This window comes from Falco rusticolus, chromosome Z (genome assembly GCF_015220075.1).
Source record: "Falco rusticolus isolate bFalRus1 chromosome Z, bFalRus1.pri, whole genome shotgun sequence".
NCBI classification, from domain to species: domain Eukaryota; kingdom Metazoa; phylum Chordata; class Aves; order Falconiformes; family Falconidae; genus Falco; species Falco rusticolus.
Window position 1 is genome coordinate 31011413 of NC_051210.1, and position 12056 is coordinate 31023468.

At 41.8% G+C, this 12056-nt stretch overlaps 1 protein-coding gene across 4 annotated transcripts in view; it reads right to left on the bottom strand.

Annotated features, from left to right (window-relative positions):
• Window positions 1-11787, bottom strand: part of PIGG (phosphatidylinositol glycan anchor biosynthesis class G) — a 93767-nt gene extending 81980 nt beyond the window's left edge. For 2 of the 4 annotated variants that reach the window (XM_037373324.1, XM_037373326.1), the window contains exons 1-5: window positions 11595-11754; window positions 7876-8081; window positions 5140-5349; window positions 3404-3592; window positions 1780-1918 (exon numbers count right to left, since the gene is read on the bottom strand). In XM_037373324.1, coding sequence (XP_037229221.1) covers window positions 1780-1918; window positions 3404-3592; window positions 5140-5349; window positions 7876-8081; window positions 11595-11754 — 904 coding nt within the window. Of the gene's footprint in view, window positions 1-1779; window positions 1919-3403; window positions 3593-5139; window positions 5350-7875; window positions 8082-11013; window positions 11102-11594 lie in introns of those variants that run through there. The other 2 variants (XR_005101879.1, XM_037373325.1) reach the window with 2 other exon arrangements.
• Between the last annotated feature and the right edge of the window lie 269 nt (window positions 11788-12056).

Below are 12056 nucleotides of genomic sequence, written 5' to 3' on the forward strand. Positions count from 1 at the left end.
TTATTTCACTAACATAAGTAACCTTTTGTTTAAGATTGTCTTGCCAATTGTCTCTTTGTGTGCTCTGCTAGTTACATAACAGTGTTTTTCTATTACACTTTTACTTCCTTTTCTTTGTAACTCCAGGCATTGAGTGTTTTGATTTAAGTACACAATTCTATACAGTCTTCATTGCTCTCAAGGCTCCCTTTAAGAGCATTAGAACTTCTCTCATTTCTCATCTAGCCCTGATTAATCCCATACTTGTACAGAATGCCATCTATAATCCCCTAAAGCCTCTTTGCATGAGTGCCTGTATGTCAGCAGTTTTTAGATCTCATCTTTAAAGGAAAGTTCTTAACTGGTTAAAAAACCACAAACTACAAAATGCATTTAGCCAATCATGTGTGACACATCTCTGTAAAAAGGCTACACAAGCAATACTCTGACAGCATACTAAATGCAAAAGCCCACAGAATTACTATTTTGAGGTCTACCAAATTAACCACAGTACATTTTGTTTACAGTAGGACCATAAGGACCAGTCACTAGAATTCTGATTACCGCAGCAATAAGAAGCAAGCTGCTGGATATTTACATGGGCATCATTAGAAATCACAAACTGGATCCCAAAAGACAGGTGCACATACTGTAAAAACTGCATCTTCAGTTTAAACCAAACAGAAACTAACCCTAACAAACAGCAGTTTGCATTTACAGAATCTACATTCATGTAGCCTGGTTGTCAACACATAGAGGTGAAATCTATAAAGCAAAAACTTACCAGTGAGCTTTGGTCAGCTCTTGACTTTGTTTTGTTTTTATATCTGAAGAGTTCAATCACTCCTCAAGCAATGCTTTCTATTGCAGCTGTATAAGAGCTTTATAAATGAGACAGATAAATGTACTTCCACTGTGCTGCAGGAACCTTCAGCAAGATAAATAAGGCAAGGTTCTGCAAACAGGCTTTAAAAGCAAGGAAATCAGATGGAAATGAGCAAGAGGCAGAATGAAAGGCAGAGGGAAGTATTATTTTGAAGAAAATACTCTTGGTACAACTACATTTCACCAATTTGGTCAGTCAAGGAGTTATTTAAGCAAGACTCTACAAAGTAGACTAAACATCTCTACCACACCACTCCCTTCTTGCCTCTTACCTTAACTTCTACTACACAAGCAGAAAATGAGTTTCAGAAACAGCTAAACTCACATCACTGACTTAAAATTAACTGCCTGGCCAATACAGTAAATACACTCATGCTCTATATTCTTCCCTTAACACTTAGCAATCAACAGTCCTATTTTCACTGTTGTCATCTCTCACCCTTTCACAAGAGAAATTCTTCCTCTTTCCCGTTACTCTCAGCATGAGAAACTGTAATTTGTTCCTCTATCCTGGCTGTCTTACAGGGAAGAACAGAGGCCAGGGTAATATTCTGGCCAAGAAAGACAAAACTTAAAATTCACTTCAAATAGGGTTTTACTTCTAATCCTATTCATTTACCAGTATCCCAGGATCCTGACAACATATCTCATTAGCTCTCAACACTCAAGGAGGACAGGGCTGCAAAATGTTATCATCTGAGAAATACCCAGTTTTCCCAGTGGTTACAAAGCTTAAGTCATGGATTCACCATAACACAAATACGAACTCTGGCTAAAACCAGAGTTTTAGGTCAAGAATGGGCCTTGCCAGATATCTGCAGAACAAACCAAAGTACTTTTCAGGAAAAATTCCAGAGCTAATATAATTTAGAGATGGCAATGTATTCTACAAAGTCAAGCTTCTTTGACCCTTACCACTTCTCTTTTCAAAAGCAGAGCTGATAAACAGCAGTGGTGTGTGCACTTCTCCTTCTGAAGAACCACCATGACTACCTGTTTCAGACATCCCATGATCCCCACAAACAACTAGCAAATTGGGCAGAGAAGCTTCTTCCTGCAAGTCACAGAAATTTAAGTTACTGTACAAACAAAATGCATATACATAATGCTTCACGATCATTATCATTTTCACACTCGAATATTTCTCAGAGTAAACTCCATTTTTTAAATCGGCTCACAACACATGGGGCAGATTACAAGAGATGTCTGCAACTAGTGTTATGCAGTAATGTTTAACAGTTAAGGCACACATTAAGTACTTAACATACTTTTCAATGTTACAAAAAACATAAAAATGCTTTAAAAAAAAAACCCTCATTTACAGAGTCACAAGAAACTGACTGAAGGATTAAATAAAGGTCATCATACTGTGGGAAGAAAATCAGGAGTCCAGTAGCAGCAGAATTACCAGAGAAGTAATCCCCTCTCCACTTCTTCAGCTTCACTTAGTTATTAATACAATATAAATGCTAATTTATGAGTATTGTAAATATTAATATAATAAACATTTAATATTAAAATATGATCCTATTTCTAATAGTTTCTAGTCTCTCAAGTGCTTTTGGGGTAGAAATCTAACATGACTGATGTCAAATGACGTTTATTTTTCTGAAGAAAGAGAAACAAGCATAAGTGAGGCCTGTCCAACAATTTTGAGCTAACAAATCAGAGATGGCAGAGAATGAGTATTGTCATTCCATAACAAAGCAGCTTTTTGCCATCTCTAGTTATTACCAGTACCTGTTGTATCCAAAAGTTTGTTTTTTTTTATTTCTGTATTCTAAAACTGAGATAATGGCTTGTATATAGTTGGCAAAAGCAAAAAAAGAGTTGTGGCAAAACCACTGCATTGTTAATGAGATTATAACTTCCACAAGCAGGATTTAACCTCTATTTTCATTTAAAAAATGTATTGATCTAAAAATACTATTTAAATTTCATAGGTAGCTATTCTGAACTGCAGTTGCCAAAAACAAACAAGAAAAAAGCTTCAGGTCACTTGGAATATAGGACTTTATATTTCAACATCCAGACTATTTAGATCAGTGACAACCTATATTTCCAAATCTAAAAACAGATTTGGATTTAGTAAGAAAAACTGCTTTCTACAACCATCATTTCCATTTGAATCTTTTTGATATCTAAGAATTAAGTATGCCTCCACAATTGTAGAAATCAGAGCCATGGGCTATACATGTTCATTATTCCCTCTGCTGAATTTCATTAATAAAAAGTACACCAACCACCATTTTAATTCTTAAAGAGAATTTTGGCATGCATTCCTCTCCTCTTCCTGCACACCAAGGGGGAGTTATTTTCCACAGCTGTTCAGAAGAGACTTAACAGATGTTATTAAGGTCAGCTGGTAAATCCTTAAAAATGGTACACAATACTGTTAACTGGGGAATGGCTTGGAAGGAAAAGAACAGAGTATCTGCTTTGGTCTAGGAGTAAACAAGATATCACCCACAAACAAGCAAGCATTTTAAAGTATTGGTCTACAACTAACAGACATAGATCCAAGAAGGAGCTATATTACCTTTGAAAGAAGAGAAATATGAATCTTCTTCAGTATGTTATCCATTTCACGAAGTTTTGGTCCCACTAATGGGCTGTTTGGCCCAGTCATATGTCCAATATGGTCCAACCCCAGGTAATGTAGTATTAGGAGATCCCAGTCTTCTCTCTTTAACACTCTATCCAAATGCCTGGTAACATTATCATCAACCTCAGAAATAAGGAAAATGGTTAAAAGATAAAAATTATTTCCCTCTTGTAACAAACATAGAAAAATTAGATCAAGCTACTCATGAAAATTCTGAAGAAGCTGATGAGAATTGCAGTCACTCACAATATCAACAAGAAGCTAAAAAAAAAAAAACCCACAACCCACAACAGAAAAAAAACCCCACCTGAAACTCAGATTGAGTAGTTCAATGCCAGGCAGTCAAAAAACCTGTCTTACAAAACAGATTCTTCACCTCATTTCACTCTTTTCTGGTTATGAGGCATCAGATTACATACAAACAGAGAAAATGGGTTGCCACGCTTCCACAGATACTTTTAAAAAAATGTTTCGAGCAATTTTCAGTCACTTTCACACTCCTGATTTATCACTTCACAAGAAATAGGTACAGGGAAAAGCCTCTCTTTGGTGCTTGGAAGCACAGAGGGAAAAAAAACACCACTGCTCTTTCAACTCAGTTTTTTGCTACTGTGCAAACACAAAAAGATTGTACTTGCTGTAAGAAAAAGAACTGATGACATAGCAAGAAAGAAAAATTATTCGAAAAGTGCTATTTGGGGCCTAACTCACATTTTCTCCTACTTAAGTTCACAACCTATTTTTAGTTGCATATATTTCTTCCAAGATACAAAAAATCCTTACAAAATTTCACATGTAATGCTGCTTTGTTGACTCCAGATAATAACTACCTAAAAAAACTATAAAAAGCTTTCCATTTAATGGACTATATTCAGAAAGCACAAAGGCTCATAAGGAGCTTGAGAGCCACATAACTGCAGCCCCAGCAGCATGTTTGCACTTTTCCACTCCATGCTGAAGCTTCTGCAAGTCTTATTAAAGTAACCAATTAAAAGTATCTTCCAATTCACATGTTAGACCTAACTTCCTTAAACATGAAAATAAACCACAACGGTAGCAGCAGGTCAATGGCCTGAGGTTTTACAAACAATAAAAGTTCAAAATATGAATTAAAATTGCCAAACCATTTACTTTAAATTGTGAAAATTCTTATTGTAGGCACACTAAAAAATAATTTACTTTTTATGCTTCCTCTTTCATAACATACTGAAACACTACTCATACTGCAACTACAAAAGCGATTCGATACTATAGAATGTATGCCTCTAAGAGGCCAAGATTATATATTCATGGCCCTTTTAAAGATGGCACACACTTACATAAATAGCAAACTGGAAACATGGATAGTGGAAGTTTTAAACAAAGCAAGTTGTCTAACTTACTACCACAAGTCTTTTGAGAATATTGTATGTTTAGAAAACCCACACAATAACACACTGCTTGTTACTGTATCATCCAAACACTTCCTACAGCGTATGCATGAGGATGGAAATGCTTAGCTTCCACATTGTCAATACTAAAAACACATATAAATCCAATTTCTGTTTAATTACCAGGTTCGTGTTTCAGAACAAGAATACTTTTACTCATTTGTTCTTAGAAGTTGCCACAATGTGTTTGTGTGTAAATAACTCAGATTATTTAACTTCAGATTACACAAAGCCTCTCACCTCTGTAAAGTCTGACACAAAAAAGGATGTTGTTCCATCATGTTCCACAAAATGCTTTGGAAACAATTTAACCCAAGTATCATCACCATAAAAAATTATTCTTTTTCCAGTTGTTTTTGCCTGCCATATCAGATTGTCATCCAACAAGGCTGGAGAATTGAGGTTCACAATAACATCGATGAAGCCAGGTATGCTACCCGTCATCAAAGCCTACATAAAGCAAGAAAAGAAAAGAGACATATTAACAGAAACAAAGAAGTTTCCAGTAGTCAGAAGACAGTATTAGTGTAAGAGGAAGTAATGAAACAGCAGAGAAATTACACTTTCAATAAAGAAATATAATAAAGTAAAAGAACACGTGAGCTGCCATGTCATACTGCATCATCTGCCACAACACAGTGCTAGCTGATGTCAGAGAGAATAAGTGCTTTGCAGAAAGCTAAAAATAATGTTTTCTTAATTAGTGGACAGCAAAACGACTTTGTATGCAAGTTGAAATTTGCTTCATTTACTGGTCATTAAATCAGAATGGTTTGGGTTGGAAGGGACCTTAAAGACCATCTAGTTCCAACCCCCCTGCCATGCGCAGGGACACCTTCCACTGGACCAGGTTGCTCAAAGCCCCATCCAGCCTGGCCTCCAACACTCCCAGGGATGGGGCATCCACAGCTTCTCTGGGCAACCTGTTCCAGTGTCTTGCCACCTTCACAGTAAAGAATTTCTTCCTAGTATCTAACCTAACCTACATTTACTCACTTTCAGTTTAAAGCCATTACTCCTTGTCCTAACACTACAAGCACTTGTGAAAAGCCTCCCTCCAGCTTTCTTGTAGGCGCCCTTTAGATACTGGAAGGCTGCTATAAGGTCTCCCTGGAGCCTCTCTTCTCAAAGCTGACAACACCAACCCTCTCAGCCTTGACTTTGTAGGAGAGGTGCTCCAGCCCTCTGATCATCTTTCATGGCTCTCCTTTGGACTCACTCCAACAGGTCCATGTCCTTCTTATGTTGAGGGCCCCAGAACTGAATACACTGCTCCAGGTGGGGTCTCACAACAGCTGATTAGAGGGGAAGAATCACTTCCCTCAGCCTGCTGGTCATGCTTCTTTTGATGCAGCCCAGGATACAGCTGGCTTTCTGGGCTGCAAGCGCATATTTCTGGGTCATGTCAAGCTTCTCATCTACCAACACTCCCAAGTCCTTCTCCTCAGGGCTACTTTCAATCCATTCTCTGCCCAATCTGTACTTCTGCTTGCAATTGCCCCAACCCAGGCACAGGACCTTGCACTTGGCCTTGATGAACTTCAAGAGGTTTGCATGGGCCCACCTCTCAAGCCTGTCAGGGTCCCTCTGGATGGCATCCCTTCCCTCCAGTGTGTCAACCACACCACACAGCTTGGTGCTGTCTGAAAACTTGCCAAGGGTGCCCTCAATCTCACTGTCCATGTCACCAGCAAAGACATTAAACAGCACCGGTCCCAGTACCAACCCCTGAGGAACACCAGTCATCACTGGCCTCTACCTGGACACTGAGCCGTTGACCACAACTCTTCCGAGTGTAACCCATCCAGCCAACTCCTTATCTACCAAGTAGTCCATCCATCAAATCCATGTCTCTCCCATTTAGAGACAAGGATGTCATGTAGGACAGTGTCAAATGCTTTGCACAAGTCCAGGCAGATGACAGCAATTGCTCTTCCTTCATCCGTCAACACCATAACACTGTCACAGAAGGCCACCAAATTTGTCAGGCATGATTTGCCGTTAGTGAAGCCATGTTGGCTGTCACCAACCACCTCATTCTTTTCCATGTGTCTTAGCACAGTTTCCAGGAGGACCTGCTCCATGATCTTGCCGGGCACAGAGGTGAGACTGTGCTGGTCTGTAGTTCTCTAGGTCCTTATTTCCTTATCTCCCTTATTTCCCCTTTTCCAGTCAGTGGGAACTTCATCAGACTACCACCTCTTCTCAAATACAATGGATAGTGGCTTAGCCACTTCATCTGCCAGTTCCCTCAGGACCCATGGATGCATCTCATCAGATCCCACGGACTTGTGCTCACTCCCTCAGCTTCTGCTTCTTCAGTGCAAGAAATATCACTCAGATCCACCACTGAGAAGCCTGCCTGATCAAGTATTTTGATGACACGGCCACAATTCATCTTTTAGTTACCTGGAACTAGGCACAATTTTCTTAAGCTCTGCAAGAACATCCCTATGACAAAACAGATTTACACAAAACTGGACTTCGTATCAGAAGTTACAAGAACACAGGTAAATACCAACAAAAAAGTTCTTGGAGAGAAGACGACTGAAAAGTTTAATGCCTGAGAGGCTACTGCCTTCCCATCATTACAAATAAAAAAATTATGTCAATCATTTCATAAGCACTAGAGCCTTAACTGCCCTTAACTGATTCTCACAGACCTTCCTACCACAGAGCTACCAAATAAAAGAATAAAACAAGGCAAAGTGATTTAAGTGGAAGGTGCCACCTCTTCCTCTTACTCAGCCTCTCTACTCTCCTTTGTTCCCTGACCTGATGTTTCTTGCAGGAAGCACCTCTGGGCCATGGCAAATCAGGGCTGTCACATGCTCTACTACAGCAAAGCAAGTTTCAGCCCAAATTTCAGTAACATGGCAAACCTGCCCTTCATGTCAACTCTGAGCATATGAAACAACACAGCCTTCAAAACTTTCTCAATGGAACAACCCTAAGTAGAAAAAAAAAACCACTTACCTTAATTCGAGGCATTGTCACAGTGGGTGGCTTCGCTTCAGCAATGAAACTGTAGGATGTCCCTTTCTCAACAACTTGTGTAGTATATGGCATGAACTGTTTACCCTTGGATCCAAACACAAAGTCATCTCTCAAAGCATCTATCAGCACGAGGACAACTTTTTTGAAAAGCGGTGGTGGAATTTTGGTCCAGTTAGAAACCATTCCTAAACAACAACAACAAAACAAGGGTATATAAAAGTCATCAGCAAATTTTAACAATGTTAGACAGAAGTTGAAGGACAATATCACAGAAATAAGTACTTCCAACTTCTTTATTAAATTTACATTCAGAAGCGAGAAGTTGCAAACAACAGCAAACACAAGAAGTAATCAGAGGAAGCTGAGTTTTCAGGCCATCCAGTACAGGAATGACATGACAACTACAACAAAAAGTCCAATACAGCTTGTAGGGTGGAAGACAAAATGTGAATGGAATGCACGATGTGCAATTGGAAGAAATAAGGAAAAGCTGCAAAATTGAGAATGTTCAAAGGAATAAGAAATGATAGCTGCTACCTTCTCTCTGTTTAATTTAGTAAAGCTGAACTACATATCACCAACAGACAACTTGTGTTAGAAAAAAGATGCAGCATTCACCTGTGCTAATACCCAATTTTGCACATCAGAAGGTATGTCAAGCAATGCCTCTCAATCAAATCCCACCAAGAGAGAACAGGAAAATTACCAAGAAACAGACGGTTTCACTGAAACATGAAGGGAAAAGATTTGTGTACACTTGCAGCCTTCAAGGTAGAAGGCTGTATGTCTGGATAGTTCAGTGACGGCAGCTGCAGGGCCAGAATCCAATTCCAAAATCCCCTGAACATGCTACATGGGTGGGCACAGCAAAATGCTGCTGTGCATCGGGTAGTGGGCAGTGTCATGCCTTCAAGTCCACGTCTTTCTCTTGTATGGACTTAATGCTGGCCACGGCAACTCTGCATTTGCAGTGAGCTTGGTCCACATGGTGACATTTAGCTTTTACAGCAGCAGTTATTAGCCCAACCTCTACAGGTCCCATATCTCTACCAGGAAAAAAAACCACAGAAGGACAAAATGGAAGCAGAACAGATTCTACCCACAGATCTCTCCTCAGACAGCATTGTGGCAAAGCAACTTCTCAGTACATGCATCATATAATGTTCGGTTAGTAAACACGTCAGAAACTGTATTTTTGAGTACATATATAAGCATCAATAAATTGACATTGACAGTGATTCTCTCAGGTAAGGAAACTGGGGAGGGGGGGCACAGCAAGGGAAAGAAGGAAATCACAACAACAACAAAATGCTATCTGATTAGCATTTTAATCAGCTACCCTGAGTTTTTTCCAGGATGAATTATCAACTTATTAGCAGGCATGCTTTGCTTTGGCTCTCAGCAAAAAACAAGAAGGCACAACTGGATGTACTGTGCTGTCAGTTTTATCCTCATAATTTACTGCTATCCACTTGCTTAGGGAAACAAACATTGCTGGACACCAAAAATGTTCAGATCACAAACACATATACCCTACTCACAACTCCCTCCTACAGCGTTATTCATCAGTAAGTCAAAGTACTGAGATGTGCAAAGGAATTAGGAGTCAATTACAGGCCATCTAAAATAGTTATAATAGATAAGTAGATAGATAAAATAGCTAGAGCAAACATTGTGCAACTCTTGGCACATGGCATGCTTATTTATCCCTGCTATGGTTATTTAGAAAACAGTTCTTTTAAATGAAGCTGAACTTCTGTAAGCACTGAAAAAACCCACAGGTTCTACCAAAAACTTACCACAACAATGTGCTGCAAGGCTTTATAATTATACAGTCATCCCACAGGCAATACAGCATGGATTCATTTTGGCTGTCAGGGCTCACAAAGTGAAACATTGAGGAAATACAGAAGCACTGAATAAATATTATTTTCTGAACAGATCTAAAGTAGGCTGAAAGTCTTATGTATAATGGTTTAGTAAGCAATCCCCTGCCTTTAGAGCTTATCATCCAAACCAAAAGATCACTCTACAAAGCTGTAACCCAAGAACTATAGAAAGGAAGTATTCTTCCACTGTCACTCCATTTTTGCCCAACTATACCTAGGATTACTAGCAACATGCCTAAATTTAAACTGTTTGTGGAGCCCTGTTGTACACATTTATACTTTTCAACTCAAACTAGTCTTTTTAAAACGCAGTTGTCTGACACTTCCCTCCCACCCAAAAAGCCTCCCTCCTTCCATGTCAGTCTCCTGCTAATAATCACATGTGAATGCAACATTTCACTCACAGCAGCCCATCAAATATCTCTGACAGTCTTGGTAATCTCCAGCTAAAAAGCAACCTGCCATTTGGCTGCATCTACTCAGGACTGTTACCAAATTAGATTCTTTCAGTTATTCATCTTAACTGGTATCAGCACACCACACTCTAGTTTACACAACCTTCTCTTCCCTCCACTGTTTCTAGCAACGTAAGTAAGCTTGTCCCAACACGCATAGTATCATACACTTTAGAAGAATTAATAATAACAAGCAGCTAAACACCCAGTTTGGCACTTGCAGCCCTATTCCATCAAGTAACCATAAGCAGATGTTCCAAGTGAGAGCTCTGTATGAGCAAAATACCACTGAATCCAGCTGTCCACTGAACCTGAAGTTTCACCCCACAAGCTCCAAACACTGGTGAAGAACACTCCATCAAGTACACATTTCTTCACATTATTTTAATACAACTTGCCACTGGACATACATATAAGATGGCTATGTATCAGCATATCCTCTACCAACTTTTCATTAAAAAGAAGTTTCACAATTTCAACTAAGGAGTACAGCAGGACCTGTAGAGACCCTGATTTCAGAGAAACAGTAACGGACAGTGCTATTGTGCATTCTGCAACCTGACCAGTCTGTGAAGGAAACCCGTATTACTACAGTTGCTTTCCTCACTACTGAAGCATTAAAAGTCTCACTAAAGTGGCATTAAGACACTCACACACCTCAGTGACCGTCGCAGAAACACTGATCCCCCAAACACAACACAGCCAGTAAGGTAACAGAGCAAGCACGAGAAGCGTTGCAACTGAAATGGCACTAATTAATGCAAACAACTTACCATTAGAGTATGGGTATGACGGCTGTACCGGATAGGGAAAGTGTAATAAAACGACAGAAAAGTGCACCCTACAGAGACGTGACAGGTGATGCTTAAGGCTTTTTGCTACCGCAAGCAGATACTGCTGGCAGCGATCGACAACTGCATGCAAAATTAAGAACTAGTTGCTATTATTATTATTATTATTTAGAATTACTTTAGAACTTAACAGTTCTAAAATATTTCGGAAATGGGTCTGGAAATACGGTGGCGCTACAGAAGCCCGTCCGGCAGCACGGCGGGCCCCGCGGCACAGGGCTCGCACCGGCTGCAGTCCCACAGCCCGAGACCCGGCACAAGCCGGCGGCGGCGAAGGGCAAAGGCGCCCAGGGACGCCGGGGCTCCGCCGCCCCGGCTCCTCGCCCGCCGGGCTCGGCCCGAACCGCGCGGCGCAGCCGAGGGCGGCGAGGCCGGGACGGGGGGTTACCGCGGCCACCGCTGCCCGTAGCTGCGGGGGGAAGGAACGGTGGCCCCGGTGAGCAGAGCCGCGGAGGAGCAGGGTGGCCTCGGCCAACAGGGGAGGGGCAGGCTGCTCCGGTTACCTGGGCCGGGCGGGGCCGGTTCGGCGGGAGGGTCCCCGCGGGCCTCCCTGCGGGGCAGGGACCTGACGGCCACCGGGAAGAAGCCGCGGAGAAACAGCGCGACCCCCAGGGCCTCCACCAGAAGGCAGGAAGCGGCGAACACACCCGACCGCAGCCGCATCCTGCCCCGCCGCCGCCGCCGACCTCCGCCGGCTCTCCGGGGCGCCACCCGCAGCGCTCCGCCCCTTCCACCTCTCCCCACCCCTGCCCGCCGCTGACCAACCAGCGCCCACCGCTCGGTCCGCCGAGCCTTACTATTGGCTAGCGGTCACCCAGCGCCTCCGCGAGAGGTGTGACTCTGAGCCGGAAGTAGGCCTCCGCAACTCGCACCAATGGGAAGCCAGCTGGGGGGAGGGAGCGGCCCGTACCGGCAGGGCAGGGTCTGGCTGGGGGCCGGTCCCCGCGTCCCCGGCGGTGGCGGAA